General features: G+C 43.3%; 1 protein-coding gene across 1 annotated transcript; it reads right to left on the reverse strand.

Annotated features, from left to right (window-relative positions):
- Window positions 1–13,889: 13,889 nt before the first annotated feature.
- On the reverse strand, window positions 13,890–16,277 carry LOC120989483 (gastrula zinc finger protein XlCGF17.1-like). The gene is made up of 3 exons (XM_040417610.1): window positions 16,157–16,277; window positions 15,186–15,448; window positions 13,890–14,849 (listed from the first exon to the last, which is right to left on the reverse strand). Exons 1-3 carry the CDS (start codon window positions 16,275–16,277, stop codon window positions 14,148–14,150), a joined length of 1,086 nt encoding a protein of 361 aa, XP_040273544.1. The 3' UTR covers window positions 13,890–14,147.
- Between the last annotated feature and the right edge of the window lie 1,580 nt (window positions 16,278–17,857).

Raw genomic sequence — 17,857 nt, forward strand, 5'->3', positions numbered from 1 at the left:
CTCCAGTCAGCATGGGGGGGCAGACAGGGCCAGCAGGCTACTTCCCGTAGAAACTGGGATGGCAGCGGAGATCTTCGAGGTGCCCCCGCAGACCCACTAAGGAGGCCAATCCCTCCTGACTGCGGGCCTCCCAGAGGCTCTTGGTTTCCCCCTGCTGTCCCTGCCGTTAAGTCTCTGGCTTTCCCCGTACCCTCTCCCCAGATCCCCGTGGGGCAGTGTCTTTCCCATTTCAAGGAGGTTTGGACCCAGGAGATTGCAGACCCCTGGGTTCTAAGCATCATTTCCTCCGGGTACCTAGATATAGATCTCGTCTCTCTCCCCCAAGAAAGATTCGTCATCAATCGAGGCTTTCAGCCTGCCAAACAGAGGATTTTAGAATCCTACATCCAGGACTATATTTCAAAGGGGGCTCTGGAGGAAGTTGCGGCAGGAGAGCAGGGCCTAGGGATTTATTGTCCAGTGTTTCTGGTTCCCAAGAAAACAGGCGATCTCCGGATGATAATCGATTTGAGATACCTCAATCGATTCATAAGAAGGCTAAGGTTTCGTATGGAAACCATAAGATCAGTCAGCCACATCCTCAAACTCAGAGATGTGATGGCCACTCTGGATCTCAGGGATGCTTACCTCCATATTCCGATCCATCCCGCTTCTCGGAAATATCTCAGGATCGCGGTCCAGATATCCGGGGTTCTCAGGCATTTTCAGTTTGCCACCCTTCCTTTTAAAAACTCATCCGCCCCCCTTATCTTCACCAAGGTGGTGGTAGTAGTGGTGGCAGCACTGAGACTTCAAGGACTGACCATTGTCCCTTACCTGGACGACTGGCTCCTTTTGGCGGTCACCGTACCAGTTCTGACCCACCATCTTCATCTGGCAATTTCCTTTCTGCTCCGCCTAGGGTGGATCATCAACTGGCAGAAATCAAATATGAGCCCTTCGACTTCAATACAATACCTAGGTTTCATAATCGACTCTGTGGAGATGTCCCTTCAGTTGACACCAGAGAGGAAGTCCTGGGTACAAGACCTGGCAAGGTTCTTATCGGTACCACGACTAGTATCCATTCGGACTCTCATGAAGATGCTGGGGCTCATGTCAGCGGCTGCGGACGCAGTCCCTTGGGCATTATGGCACCTCCTCCCTCTTCAAACAGAAGTTTTGAACAGATGGCAGCCCTACGGGGCTAGATTCCTTATTCTATCTATCCTCCCAAACTCGGAATTCCCTGAGATGGTGGTTCCATCTCCCTGCAGGGAAGTCTATGACCCAACCATCTTGGCTCATATTGACTACAGATGCGTCCCTAGTAGGCTGGGGCGCTCATCTAGACGGTTCCACAGTTCGGGGAACTTGGTCTCCCATGGAGCGGCGTCTCTCCTCCAATCTCCGCGAGATGTGAGCTATCCGGCTAGCCCTCCTTCACTTCGCCCCTCAGATCCGGGGCAAAGTGGTGAAAGTACAGTCAGACAATATGACTGCAGTTCTTTACATAAACAAACAGGGGGGTACGAGATCCCTACCCCTTCTTTCAGAGAACGGGGTAATTCTACGGTGGGCAGAGTTGAACCTATCCCATCTATCTGCCACCCACATTCGAGGGTCCCTCAACATGATTGCAGATTGTCTAAGTCGCGGATTACCAACCATGGAGTGGTCTCTGCATCCGGAGATCTTCAAGCAGATAGTCCTCAGATGGGGATTACCAGAGGAGGATCTCATGGCAACCAGGTTCAACACCAAGGTACAGAGGTGCTGCTCTCTATACAGGGAGGACAACCCCCTGGCGATTGATGCTCTGTCAATACCGTGGAGGTTCGGGCTGGCTTACATCTTCCCTCCCTTTTCCATAATACCGAGGGTATTGATGAAGATCCGTCAGGATCGGGCCTCGGTAATAGCCATCATTCCATTCTGGCCCAAGAGATCCTGGTTTACCCAGCTCATTCAGATGAGTCGGGGACAATACTGGAGACTCCCCCCGGAGCAAACCCTGGTGTCGTGGGACACACATCTCTGCCCAGATCTGCACAGATTCAACCTGACAGACTGGAGGTTGATCAGTCCCTTCCCAGAGTAGAAGGGCTCTCTGAGGCGGTCCTGAGAACTTTATCACATTCAAGAGCGGAGTCCACTAAAAAGACCTACTCCAGAGTGATGAGAATCTTCACCTCTTGGTGTGATTCTAACCAGGTGGCGTCTGCAGATCCGCCCCTTTCCGCCATACTACAATTCCTTCAGGATGGACTAGACAAGGGCCTTGCTCCGGCCACTTTGAAGGTTCAGGTTTTTGCCATCTCGGCCTGTCTAAACAAGCCATATTCTCGGGATCCGCTCATCAAACGCTTCCTTAAAGGAGCCAAGAGATTGAAGCCTACAATACTGAGACCCATTCCTCAGTGGGATCTTTCAGTAGTGCTCAATGGGTTAGCATCTCCTCCCTTTGAGCCATTGGAGGAGGTCGAGTTCAAGTTTGTCACCTTAAAGACTGTTTGTTTTTTTGCTAGCTGTGACTTCAGCTAAGAGGGTTTCAGAGTTACAAGCCTTCTCGGCTCTACATCCATATATCACCTTTTTGCAAGACCGGGTCCTCCTAAGATTCTTAGCCTATTTCAGACCTAAGGTGTTATCTTTTCATTATGTTAACCAGGTAATTTCTTTACCAGTTTTATTTTCTTCCGCCTCCTCCGATGTTCCTGTCAGACATCCTCTGGACATATCGAGATGCCTCTAGACCTATATGGATAGGTCCAAGGAGTTCAGGATTGATGAGAATCTCTTCATCCTGTTCGCCGGTAAATCTAAAGGCCGCAAAGCGTCTAAAGTTTCCATTAGTCGCTGGATCAGAGAAGCCATTAGGGAGTCCTTTCTGTCTCAATCTCTGGACCCTCCAGACTTTGTTAAGGCCCATTCTACTAGGGACGTTTCAACCTCTGTGGCAGAAAGAAATCAGCTTCCCTTAGAGTTAATCTGTAAATCGGCTTCCTGGAGCTCCGAATCGACCTTTATCTCGCACTACAGAGTTGGTGCTAAGTTTGCGGAGTTTTCGGCCTTTGGGCAGACTATTCTTAATTCTGCCAGGCAGGAAGGCCCTCCCTAGGGGTTTCTTCTTGTTATCTCCCCGTCTGTGCTGCTGGTAGGACGTAAGGGAATCGTTAATTTCTAACGATAATTTGTTTTCCCTTAGTCCTAACAGCAGCACACAAATTTCCCACCCTAAGTACGTGTGCTTGCTGAAAACACGGTGGCTGGGGGGTAGTTCCCTCCTTTTAAGGGAGTGGGAACTTTATTATTGGTTCTTAGGCTCATTAAAAATTCCGCCGATCCTACCAGTCCACAGGGGTCAGTCAACCCCGTCTGTGCTGCTGTTAGGACTAAGGGAAAACAAATTATCATTAGAAATTAACGACTAAGGAGGCCAGGGAGTTCATCAGCAGGAGCACAGACGTGTTCTCAGACCTCCCTGGATGCACTTCTATAATCCAGCATGACATTGTCACTGAGCCCAAAATCCGGTTAAAACCATACCGGGTACCTAAGACTCGGCGACAAGCCATCTCGGAGGAAGTGCAGCTCATGCTGCAACTAGACATCATTGAGGAGTCCAAAAGTGATTGGGCCAGTCTGGTAGTCTTAATACCAAAGCCGGGCGAGTCGTTACGATTCTTGAGTCTCTCCGCCATTATTTGTTGGGGAGGACATTCCGCCTGGTGACTGACCACTCCCATCTCAAGTAAATGAGCCAGGCCAAAGAGAGAAATGCCCGAGTCACCAGGTGGTTCCTATCCTTACAATACTTTAAGTTCTCCGTAGAACACAGGGCAGGCCGGTTGCAGGGAAACGCGGATGTCCTGTCCCGAGTATACTGTATGGCATGTGTTCACCCTCTCAGGGTTGAACAAAGGGGGGAGGTATGTGAGAAGGTACAAGGAATCATTGTGGATAATAGGTACGTGTCACCGAGGTTCCTGGCCTCGGTGGAGTAAGAGCCAGTTTTTATGTGTCAGCAGCAGTTGCTGTTTGACACCTTGATACTTAGTATGGCTGTAATAGCTGATCCGGGACGCCTCTTGCTGGGAGTAGTCAAAGGCCTCGGTGGGTGACTACTCCCCATTTCAGGCCGGGTTTTGCTAGGTGGGGAGGCTTACCTCCGTCTGACAGTGGAGTTCAGGAGGTCTGTGTACTATGATCTGAGGGCTGTGTTGGGATCCGCGGCTTGAGCCGGGCTGGAGGGCTCAGACTCCTCTGAGGGCGAACAGGCCGCCTAACGCCTGCCTGTGAACTTGACAAAGCAGAACTTCCAACAGGGTGTGAAGTAACACCCAGGAGAAAAGGTGACTGTTTTGTATATGAACTTTTCATGTGTGTGAACGATCACCAAGCAACTTGCGTTTTTGTTTTTGCTTTCACGTGTGAATAAACACTGATGTTTTGAACCAAGAATTTGTACTTCACCTCTGTGCTGCACCAGCTAATCCTAACTACCAGAGCGAATACCCACACTGCTTTTACAGTAAAGAGTCCGTAGTCTCACTGCTCTTACAGTAAAGAGTCCATAGTCTCACTGCTCTTACAGTAAAGAGTTCATAGTCTCACTGCTCTTACAGAAAAGAGTCCATAGTCTCACTGCTCTTACAGAAAAGAGTCCATAGTCTCACTGCTCTTATGCTCTTAGAGTAAAGAGTCTATAGTCTCATTGCTCTTACAGTAAAGAGTCCATAGTCTCACTGCTCTTACAGTAAGCAGTCATAGTCTCACTGCTCTTACAGTAAAGAGTTCCATAGTCTCACTGCTCTTACAGTAAAGAGTCCATAGTCTCACTGCTCTTATAGTAAAGAGTTCATAGTCTCAGAGAAGAGCTACTAAACTGGTACATGGATTGCAGGATAAAACTTACCAGGAAAGATTAAAGGACCTTAACATGTATAGCTTGGAAGAAAGACGAGACAGAGGGGATATGATAGAAACTTTTAAATACATAAAGGGAATCAACAAGGTAAAAGAGGAGAGAAGATTTACAAGAAGAAAAACTGCTACAAGAGGACATAGTTTTAAATTAGAGGGGCAAAGGTTTAAAAGTAATATCAGGAAGTATTACTTTACTGAGAGAGTAGTGGATGCATGGAATAGCCTTCCTGCAGAAGTGGTAGCTGCAAATACAGTGGAGGAGTTTAAGCATGCATGGGATAGGCATAAGGCCATCCTTCATATAAGATAGGGCCAGGGGCTATCCATAGTATTCAGTATATTGGGCAGACTAGATGGGCCAAATGGTTCTTATCTGCCGACACATTCTATGTTTCTATTATGCATTTTTGTACTTCCTGCCTTTTATGCAAATTAACATACAAGAGTCATATCTTAATTGTGTGACCAGAGAAGAGTCAGATTTTCAATCTCTGACTCATCTCAGGTTAATTTGAATATGTATCAAATCGGGGTTTTTTACACAATAAAAGGAGAGAGCTATGGGGACTGGGTATTGCGGATGTGCTAGCGACACAAAACCCTGGTGACAGGTTCCCTTTAAAGATGCTTTATACAGCAGGTGCATGCGGCTAATATCCACGACTGGCAGTAATGCTGATTGTTGACATTTAACCTCTCAGATGCTTTGGTCAAACCTGACCATGGCATCTATGCACTAGCAAATACCAGAAGTGCACGCTTCCGGTAATTCAAACACCCCCCCCCCCATCCCAAGTGGTGATCGAAGGAGCTGGAGCACAATGAATGACAGGAGGCTGTTGCACAGTGTTTCCTATGGAGCCCTGTCTGTAGCAGGGCTCCATAGGAAACTAGTAAAATCATCATAGACTCCAATGCTAATTATTGCTTGGTATAGTTCCATATGGGAACTATAACAAAGTGTAAAAAAAAAAAATAATAATAATAATAAACTTTTTATAAATTCTATTCGCCCCCCTTTTCCCCAAAATGAGAATAAAAAAAATCATGAGTATTGAAGTGTGCGAAAACACCCATACTATCAAAATATTAAATTATTAATCACATACAGAAAAAAGCGGGAAAAAAGGGCAAAATGGCTGATTTGCAATTTTTTGATCTCCTCTACTCTTAAATAAAAAGTAATCAAAAAGTTGTACACACCCCAGAATGGTATTAATGAAAAGTACAGATCGACCTGCAAAAATGACCCCTCATACAGCTCCGCACACATAACTCCAAAAGTTATAGGGGTTAGAAAATGACAGCAAAAAAAACTGCAAAAAAAACTAATAATAATGTGACACAGTGAGAGGTTTGGTCTGGGAAAACAGGTATTTTCCTTCTAGCAGGTGCTGCTGGGCTGTCCTTAAATAGGCAGCTGGGTTCAGAAGCGAGGTCTCTGTGTTGGGATCTGGGAGCCTTGTGTCTGGATGAAGGCTTGCTACCTGTTTGGCGTGAAAACAAGTTGGTGCTGCTATGCTCAAGGACTCTTTGAGGCAGAATTGCCGCATGGTGTGAATTACCACCAACACCGCAAGGTGACTTTTAGCTTGTTTATGACTGCTTGTTTTGTCACTTGCCTAAAGTGTGAATAAAACACTGAACTGTTTGATCCAAAGACTTTGTTGTTGCCTCTATACTGCGTCCACTAATCCTGTCTACCAGAGCGAAACCCCACATCATGCTGAAACAGAAAAGGGCCTTTTCAAACCATTCCCACAAAGTTGGAAGCATGCCATTGTCCAAAATGTCTTGGCATGCTGAAGAATTAGGATTTCTCTTCACTGGAACTAAGGGCCTAAGCCGCCCCCTAAAAATCACACCCATAACATTAACCCTTATCAAACAAACTTTACAGTTGATACAATGCAGTCAGGCAGAGTCACCAAACCCATACTTATCCATCAGACTGTCATAGAAACATAGAATGTGTCAGCAGATAAGAACCATTTGGCCCATCTAGTCTGCCCAATATACTGAGTACTATGGATAGCCCCGGCCCTATCTTATATGAAGGATGGCCTTATGCCTATCCCATGCATGCTTAAATCCTTCACTGTACAGGGAGTGCAGAATTATTAGGCAAGTTGTATTTTTGAGGATTAATTTTATTATTGAACAACAACCATGTTCTCAATGAACCCAAAAAACTCATTAATATCAAAGCTGAATATTTTTGGAAGTAGTTTTTAGTTTGTTTTTAGTTTTAGCTATTTTAGGGGGATATCTGTGTGTGCAGGTGACTATTACTGTGCATAATTATTAGGCAACTTAACAAAAAACAAATATATACCCATTTCAATTATTTATTTTTACCAGTGAAACCAATATAACATCTCAACATTCACAAATATACATTTCTGACATTCAAAAACAAAACAAAAACAAATCAGTGACCAATATAGCCACCTTTCTTTGCAAGGACACTCAAAAGCCTGCCATCCATGGATTCTGTCAGTGTTTTGATCTGTTCACCATCAACATTGCGTGCAGCAGCAACCACAGCCTCCCAGACACTGTTCAGAGAGGTGTACTGTTTTCCCTCCTTGTAAATCTCACATTTGATGATGGACCACAGGTTCTCAATGGGGTTCAGATCAGGTGAACAAGGAGGCCATGTCATTAGATTTTCTTCTTTTATACCCTTTCTTGCCAGCCACGCTGTGGAGTACTTGGACGCGTGTGATGGAGCATTGTCCTGCATGAAAATCATGTTTTTCTTTAAGGATGCAGAATTCTTCTTGTACCACTGCTTGAAGAAGGTGTCTTCCAGAAACTGGCAGTAGGACTGGGAGTTGAGCTTGACTCCATCCTCAACCCGAAAAGGCCCCACAAGCTCATCTTTGATGATACCAGCCCAAACCAGTACTCCACCTCCACCTTGCTGGCGTCTGAGTCGGAGCTCTCTGCCCTTTACCAATCCAGCCATGGGCCCATCCATCTGGCCCATCAAGACTCACTCTCATTTCATCAGTCCATAAAACCTTAGAAAAATCAGTCTTGAGATATTTCTTGGCCCAGTCTTGACGTTTCAGCTTGTGTGTCTTGTTCAGTGGTGGTCGTCTTTCAGCCTTTCTTTCCTTGGCCATGTCTCTGAGTATTGCACACCTTGTGCTTTTGGGCACTCCAGTGATGTTGCAGCTCTGAAATATGGCCAAACTGGTGGCAAGTGGCATCTTGGCAGCTGCACGCTTGACTTTTCTCAGTTCATGGGCAGTTATTTTGCGCCTTGGTTTTTCCACACGCTTCTTGCGACCCTGTTGACTATTTTGAATGAAACGCTTGATTGTTCGATGATCACGCTTCAGAAGCTTTGCAATTTTAAGAGTGCTGCATCCCTCTGCAAGATATCTCACTATTTTTGACTTTTCTGAGCCTGTCAAGTCCTTCTTTTGACCCATTTTGCCAAAGGAAAGGAAGTTGCCTAATAATTATGCACACCTAATATAGGGTGTTGATATCATTAGACCACACCCCTTCTCATTACAGAGATGCACATCACCTAATATGCTTAATTGGTAGTAGGCTTTCGAGCCTATACAGCTTGGAGTAAGACAACATGCATAAAGAGGATGATGTGGTCAAAATACTCATTTGCCTAATAATTCTGCACGCAGTGTATTTGCAGCTACCACTTCTGCAGGAAGGCTATTCCACTACTCTCTCAGTAAAGTAATACTTCCTGATATTACTTTTAAACCTTTGCCCCTCTAATTTAAAACTATGTCCTCTTGTAGCAGTTTTTCTTCTTTTAAATATTCTCTCCTCTTTTACCTTGTTGATTCCCTTTATGTATTTAAAAGTTTCTATCATATCCCCTCTGTCTCGTCTTTCTTCCAAGCTATACATGTTAAGGTCCTTTAATCTTTCCTGGTAAGTTTTATCCTGCAATCCATGGACCAGTTTAGTAGCTCTTCTCTGAACTCTCTCCAAAGTATCAATATCCATCTGGAGATATGGTCTCCAGTACTGAGCACAATACTCCAAATTAGGTCTCACTAGTGCTCTGTAGAGCGGCATGAGCACCTCCCTCTTTCTACTGGTAATTCCTCTCCCTATACACCCAAGCATTCTGCTAGCATTTCCTGCTGCTCTATGACATTGTCTGCCTACCTTTAAGTCTTCTGAAATAATGACCCCTAAATCCCTTTCCTCAGATACTGAGGTTAGGACTGTATCACTGATTGTATATTCTGCTCTTGGGTTTTTACGCCCCAGGTGCATTATCTTGCACTTATCAACATTAAATTTTAGTTGCCATATTTTTGACCATTCCTCTAGTTTTCCTAAATCCTTTTCCATTTGGTGTATCCCTCTAGGAACATCAACCCTGTTACAAATCTTTGTGTCATCAGCAAAAAGACACACCTTACCATCGAGGCCTTCTGCAATTTCGCTGATAAAGATATTAAACAATATGGGTCCCAGAATAGATCCCTGAGGTACCCCACTGGTAAGAAGACCATGGTCTGAATATACTCCATTGACTACAACCCTCTGTTGCCTGTCCCTCAGCCACTGCCTAATCCATTCAACAATATGGGAGTCCAAGCCCCAAGACTGCAATTTATTGATAAGCCTTCTGTGTGGGACAGTATCAAAAGCCTTACTGAAGTCTAGATAAGCGATGTCTACTGCACCTCCTCCATCTATTATTTTAGTCACCCAATCAAAAAAATCAATAAGATTAGTTTGACATGATCTCCCTGAAGTAAACCCATGCTGTTTTTCATCTTTCAATCCATGGGATTTTAGATGTTCCGCAATCCTCTCCTTAAGTATGGTTTCCATTAATTTCCCCACTATTGATGTCAGGCTTACTGGCCTATAGTTGCCCGATTCCTCCCTACTACTTTTCTTGTGAATGGGCACAACATTTGCTAATTTCCAATCTTCTGGGACGACTCCTGTTGCCAGTGATTGGTTAAATAAATCTGTTAATGGTTTTGCTAGTTCACCGCTGAGCTCTTTTAATAGCTTTGGGTGTATCCCATCAGGCCCCTGTGACTTATTTGTATTGATTTTAGACAGCTGACTTAGAACCTCTTCCTCTGTAAAGACACATGCATCAAAAGATTCATTAGTCTTCTTTCCTAACTGAGGTCCTTTTCCTTCATTTTCCTTTGTAAAGATTGAACAGAAGTATTCATTGAGGCAGTCAGCTAGTTCTTTATCTTCTTCCATATACCTTCCTTCTTTTGTTTTTAATTTTGTAATTCCTTGTTTTAGTTTCCTTTTTTCATTTATGTATCTGAAGAATGCCTTCTCGCCTTTTTTCCCTGACTGAGCTAATTTCTCTTCTGCCTGTGCTTTAGAAGCTCTTATAACTTGTTTGGCCTCTCTCTGCCTAATCTTATAAATTTGTCTGTCATCCTCGTTTTGTTTTTTGTTATAATTCCTAAATGCTATCTTTTTGTTTTTAATGATTTTGGCCACTTCTACTGAGTACCACAGTGGTCTCTTCCTTTTTTTACTTTTACTGACAAGCCTAATGCAATTTTCTGTTGCCTTCAATGGTGCCACTTTTAAGTAGTCCCATTTCTCCTGGACTCCAATGAAACTGTTCCAATCTGATAGGGACTCGTATACCACTAATCTAATTTTAGAAAAGTCTGTTTTTTCTAAAATCTAAAACTTTTGTTTTTGTGTGGTGTGACTCAGTTACTGTACTTATAGTAAACCACACTGACTGGTGATCACTAGATCCCAAGCTCTCCTCTACAGTAATATCATACACCAAATTCCCATTTGTGAATACTAAATCTAAAATGGCCTCCTTCCGGGTTGGCTCCTCAACTACTTGCTGTAGAGATAATCCCAGTAGGGAATTTAGAATATCTGTACTCCTGGCAGAACTAGCCATTTTGGTTTTCCAGTTTACATCTGGAAGATTGGAGTCTCCCATAATGATAACTTCCCCCTTCAATGTCATTTTAGCTATTTCCTCAACTAGTAGATCATCTAATTCTTTGACTTGGCTAGGTGGTCTATATATCACACCTACATGAGTTAACTTATGATTATCAAGCTGCAAAGTAACCCAAACTGACTCTAAATTGCTCTCGCTAACTTGTATCAAATTAGATTTTATGCTGTCTTTCACATACAGGGCCACCCCTCCCCCCTTCTCTGTCTTTCCTGTATAGAGAGAAACCCTGGTATTGATATATCCCAGTCATTACTCCCCTTGAACCACGTCTCAGTAACAGCCACTACATCTATATTCTCAGATGCCATTATAGCCTCAAGTTCATTGATCTTATTCCCTAAACTGCGAGCATTTGTAAATAAGAATCTGAGCTTGTCATTTCTTAACCTTTGTGCTACTGGCATCTTCTGGCATTGTTCCGGGGGGCAGTCGGACTGCTGGATTATCACTCTTTTGCCCCCCTTTCCTAGTTTAAATGCTCCTTAGCAAATACTTGGAACTGTTCACCGAGGACATTCGTTCCTTTGAGAGAAAGATGCAAACCATCGTTCTTGTACAGTTCTTTTCCATTCTAACAAGAGCTAACATGAGACACAAAGCCAAACCCTTGGTTCCGACACCATTCACCAAGCCATACATTGAATTCCTTAATGCGCATCTTCCTGTCATGCTGAAGGTTATGCACAGGCAAAACTGCAGAGAATGAAACAGTTGATGCAACTTCTCGTATATCCTTTCCGAGTGTGTGAAAAGCTTCTTTCACCTTTGAAACCTCATTGCAAGCCAGATCGTTTGTCCCAAGATGGACAATAACATCCACTTCCCTTTCCTGCTTTGCTTGCCTAACAATATTAAGGATCCGTCGTCTATCCCTGCTAGCGGTAGCACCAGGGAGACATCTCACAACACCGTTCTCCTCAAACTTCACACCTCTTATGATGGAATCGCCCACCAACAGCTGCTTACTATCAGTCCTCACCTTCTCCTTTTTGTCTTTGGCTGCAGTCTTGCATACTTTAGGCATGGGAGATGACTGTTTCTCCCCCACTGTGCTTGAGCCATCTGCCATGTTGCTCTTGCACTCTGAAAGTGCTGCAAATGAATTATGGAGAGCCACAGACTGTGGAACATGTCTTCTATCCACAATTCTCAGTCTACCAGAACCTACAGTAACCCATCTTCCATTTCTAGGGGGCCTCTGTGGCAGTGGCATTGCAATGTTCTCAGCCTGAGTTTGTTTAATGGTTAATTTACAAATCTCATATTTCAAAAAGGTAATTTTTGTCAAATAGAGAAGCATGATTTGTCACTCCACACATATTTCCACCACTCCAGAGTCGAATGTTGGTTTATACCACTCAGTCTGACGCCTGGCATTGCACATGGTGATGTAAGATTTGCCAGCAGATGCCCAGCCATGAAAACCATGCAATGAAGCTCCTGATTAATGTTACTGCCAAAGGAGGTTTGGAGCTCTAAGCTCAGGGAGTCGGACGAATGTTGGCAACTTTTATCAGCCTCAGCACACTGGCGACCGTCTGTAACTTTATATGGTCTCCACTTCATGATCTGGAAAGACACAGCCCTGTCTATATAAGATCTTATAGCTGACAATGCATATCAGTGCAAAAGACACGAGGAGGAAACTGACTGCAGAGCTCAATGTAAGAACACTTCCTAGAGCTGGCCAAACCCCCACCTCCCCTCTCCCCCCCCCCCCCTCCCAAACTAAGCAATGGGGTTTGAAGGGCTTTGGTAAGAGAGACCACAAAACCAAAGGTCACTCTGGCTAAGCTCGAGATGCTGTATGCAGATGTGAGAAATTTCCATAAGGTCAACCATCACTGTAGCCTCCACCAATCTGGGCTTCATGACAGAGTAGCTAGAAGATGCCTTCCCCAGTAAAAGACACATCAGAGCCACCTCCAGTTTGTAAATAAGCACCTAAAGGAGCCTCAGACTGTGGGAAACCAGATTCTCTGGTCTATTAATGGAACTTTTTTGGATTCACTTATAAGCATCAGGTCTGAAGGAAACCAGTGGCCTTTTAGAGTGGTGGCATGAAGTCAATGAAATCAATAGCAGGTAATTTGCCTTCTGATGGTTTGAGTATGACCTATTTGCCACCCTAGGTTTGGGATGTGATGTCCTATTTCACTTGCAGTACAGAATGGATCACTACGCTACACTTCTAATCAAACTGTCCTTCCATGCAGAGGTTCGCTTCTGTGTACCTATTGCTGTCATTTCAGTCTGCTGTTGTTCTCCCAACCACCGAGACACACAATGTTGTGCAGTGCTGACATCTCGGACTGTGCATATAGTGATCTGCCGGAGTGATAAACCAAGGCATCTCAGTTCAAGGATTCTATACCTCTCAGTTTATGACAAGTGGTAATAACTGGATCATCGAGGAACAGGAAGTATTGCACAATCATCCCATATGACTTAATCCGATTTTTGAGGTTTCATGTGGCTAACTTTGCAATCTGGCTTTAATGACCCTCCCACATGCCACAGATTGGAGCTAGGTGTTTGAAAATGTGATCATTTGCGGATGTTAGTGACACCTGCTACTTCCTTGTTTGCATACATTTATGGCTTGTTCTTCTTGGTGCTGCAATTTCAATGTTGAGGAGTGTATAATGTTAAACTGCCCCAAAAAGGTCTTGTATAACCTTAAAATATATATATATATATATATATATAAAAAGAATGAACCCACTATCTTGCAATGCAGCTTCTAGGCCCAACCCCGTCCACCATAAAAAATATATTCTCTATATCACAAGGAGCATAATTACAACAATGCACTGTACTTAAAAATAATTAAAAATGTCTCTGGTCAGAAAGGTGTGGGGAGGGAGGGTCAAACACATACATAGGCTTAAAAAGTGTATTTCCTTGTAAAACATTTCCCACATTATAAACATCAAAGTGGCTTTTTTTTCCTGTGTCAATTCTCTGATGTTTTATAAGAATGGGTTGATATTTAAAACATTTCCCATATTTTGAAAATAAATATGGCTTCTCTCCTATGTGACATCTCTTCTGTGTAACCAGATATGATATACCGTATTTGTAGAGAAAGTCCCACATAGTAAACATGAATATGGTTTCTCGACTGTGTGAATTCTCTCATTTATAAAAAGTCTTGGTTTATTTCTAAATCACTTTTCACATTCTGAATAGGAGTATCACTCATGTGAATTCTCTCATGTCTAACAAGATGTGAATTATCTGTAAAACACTTTCCACAATCTGAACATCAATATGGCTTCTCTCCTGTGTGAATTCTCTTATGTCTAACAAGATGTGATTTATCTGTAAAGCACCTCCCACATTCTGAGCAAGAATACGGCTTCTCTCCTGTGTGAATTCTCTCATGTTTAACAAGATGTGATTTATCTGTAAAGCACCTCCCACATTCTGAGCAAGAATACGGCTTCTCTCCTGTGTGAATTCTCGAATGTTTCACAAGTTCATATTTCTGTGTAAAAGATTTTCCACATTCCGAACATGAATATGGCTTTTCTTCCTTGTGGATTCTCTCATGTCTAAGAAGACTTGATTTATCTGGAAAGGACTTCATACATTCTGAACATGAAAATGGTTTCTCCCCTGTGTGACTTCTCTTATGTATAACAAGATGTGATTTATCAGTAAAGCACCTCCCACATTCTGAGCAAGAATACGGCTTCTCTCCTGTGTGAATTCTCTCATGTTTAACAAGATGTGATTTATCTGTAAAGCACCTCCCACATTCTGAGCAAGAATACGGCTTCTCTCCTGTGTGAATTCTCGAATGTTTCACAAGTTCTGATTTCTGTGTAAAAGATTTTCCACATTCCGTACATGAATATGGCTTCTCTTCCTTGTGGATTCTCTCATGTCTAAGAAGACTTGATTTATCTGGAAAGGACTTCATACATTCTGAACATGAAAATGGTTTCTCCCCTGTGTGACTTCTCTTATGTATAACAAGATGTGATTTATCAGTAAAACACTTCCCACATTCTAAACATGAAAACAGCTTCTCTCCTGTGTGAAATCTCTGATGTTTAACAAGATCAGATTTTTGTGTAAAAGATTTCCCACATTCTGAACATGGATATGGCTTCTCTCCTGTGTGACTACTCTTATGAGTAACCAGACTTGATTTATTTGTAAAGGATCTTCTACATAGTAAACATGAATATGGCTTCTCTCCTGTGTGAATTCTCTCATGTCTAATAAGACTTGATTTATATGTAAAGGATCTTCTACATTGTAAGCATGAATATGGCTTCTCTCCTGTGTGAATTACCTCATGTTTAACAAGATGTGATTTAGTTCTAAAGCACCTTCCACATTCAGAACATGAATATTTCTTCTCCCCTATGTGGATTCTCTCATGACTAAGAAGACTTGATTTATCCCTAAAGGCCTTTTCACATCGTGAACATAAGAATGGCTTCAACCCTGTGTGAATTCTTTTGTGCGGGAGGTTTTCTCCTGAAGGAAACTGTATATCTTCATCTTCTGCTTTATAATTTAGCGATAACATGACGTTTTCACCAAAGCGATTTTCTGTTAGGATTTAAAAAATATATATATATATATATAAATTGTGGTTTTTTTCCAAACCACAAAGCAGACAAATCTATAATATTCTTATTAGGCTGCAAACACACATGAAGCATCTGATACAGTTTGAGGTCAGAACTGGATCCAGCAGCTTGTAAAATACACCATGAATTAAATAAGTTTTTTCACAAGCGTTCTTTTTTTTAAAACTTTTTTTCTACAGAGAATTCCCATAAAAATTCACCATATCTAGGAAATTTATAGGACCCTCTAACCCCAAGGCCAATCTCTGTACCACTGACACTATACACCTACTGTGCAGGTCGCTGTGAGTGTGGAATATCCTGTATGTTTAACATTTGACTTTGGAGGTTTTTTTTGTTTGTTTTTTAAATTAAAGGGTTAATTCCTCATCCTACAAGTAAAGTGAATGAGTAGGTGGCTATTTTCCATAGTCTCATAGAGATGAATGGAGAACCACACATGCCTGGCCTCCTCTCCATTCCAGGCATTACTACATGTTCTGCTGCCTCTGTGAGGACGAGGAGCCGTCACTATTAAACCAGGATGGAATTTAGGGTGAATTCACCCCGATATGTTACAGAATTTCCCTGAGACTCAGAATCTGCTCTATAGATGAAAATACGGCTGAGATGAGAATAAACCTTTAATGAATATAGAAAGAGAAGTCAGATGCTTCTTACTCCATACCTGTGGTGACATCTCCTCGATTGTCCTCCTCCACCTCACTCTTACATAGGGGATCGTCCATCATGCTCTCTTCTTCATCCTCCACTTTATTATCAGTCAGACCTTCCCCCTGATTTGTCATCTGTAACAATTCAGTACAATACAGCAGACAGGTGGGAAATCTAACAGATCCACAGAAGAGACCCCCACAATCTATGACCCCTCTATGACTGCAGGACCCCCCTATATAGATGTGTATAGGGCTCAGCTCCATCTACCTGAGGGTTCTCTGGGACCTTCTCCTCTGGACAGTCCTGGGAATACAGAGGACGGGGACATCTCTCTGGTGGATTTCTCCTCCTGGATCCACCTGTGGAGACACAAGCACACAATGAATACATGGCCTCCTGTAGATCTGTCTATAGATCAGACGCTTCTCTCAGATCCTTCACTTCTAGTTTTAGTGATCAATGTTCTGCTCCTCACCACCTGTGCCATTAGAGAGTGCGATATATTATTATATGTGAGGCAGTCTTGTGGGATGCTCCTGGTATGTAGAGGTCAGTACCTACCAAAAATGGTCCAAAGAAGAACTGGTGAACAGTAGACAGGATCACGGACGCTCAAGGCTCATTGATTTGTGGGTAGTGAAAGCTAGTGATGATGTCAGGACACACAGGACATCGCAGCTTGGTGTGTGTACGGGTCTGGAAAATCAGAATAGCCCTCTATGGAGGTCAGAGGTGGGTGACATTAAAGGAACAGCAGAGTGGGTGGTCCTACAACATTTCTGCAGCTGATATTTACTTCTATGTGAGAACAGGAAAAGTGTAGGATGGCCACTTGACAATTTCTGTAATGTCACTTCTAGCCACAGCATAGCACAGGTATCCCGATCATAGTCATAAATGGCTGAGATGGAAACGACCCTTTAAAGAGTCTTCTGCCAACATCTTGCAACTGACAACTTCAGAGGTCTTGTGGAGTCCATATGCAGTGACCGGGTTTGGGGTGGCCCCAACTCTACTCTCGGTACCCCGGACACCATTGAGTTGTCACCACATGTTGCTGCGCTCCGGAAGGGATGGTAAGGCATGGTGCACCCCAATGGGAAATAAGTCCAGAGAGTCAGGGTCTGCAGTAAACCAGTGTGCTTCTTTACTGGAGGAATTCAGGTACAAAACAATACAGGCGAGGCATAGGGCTGTCTTCTCCAGTCTCCTCCCTGGTAGAAGAAGGGTCTGATGCTGAGGAAAGGTCTGAGCTAGCTGTCTCTCTCTCTCTCTTCAGAAGGCTGGTAAACTGGTCCAAAGGCTGGAGGACCACGGTCCGTGGCAGAGTATACCCTTCTCAGCATCTTCTTTTGGTCACTCAATAGTCAGCAGAGTCTTCCCCTCCAAGCATTGGTCTCTAACTGCAGCACACTAAGGGCTCTCCTTATATAGCATATCTAGCTAGACTGGAACCTTCTAATGGGAGGGAAACTCAGCACAAACAATTACAAAGTTACCACTCCCGTCTATCATTGGTTTACATTTGAGCTTCAGTGTTACTCAAGAGCAATGACACAGCAGTTTTTCCAGACAAAAACAAGTTTCCAGACATAACAACAGAGCTAAACCAGACATTCAGAAGGTCAGACTCTATGGTTTTGGTGGTAAACAAGTCTGGCCTTCTCCCTCCAAAACATGCTCTTCTTTAAGCTCTATGGCAGCTGTGGAA

The sequence above is a fragment of the Bufo bufo genome, chromosome 2 (genome assembly GCF_905171765.1).
Source record: "Bufo bufo chromosome 2, aBufBuf1.1, whole genome shotgun sequence".
Classification (NCBI taxonomy): Eukaryota; Metazoa; Chordata; class Amphibia; order Anura; family Bufonidae; genus Bufo; species Bufo bufo.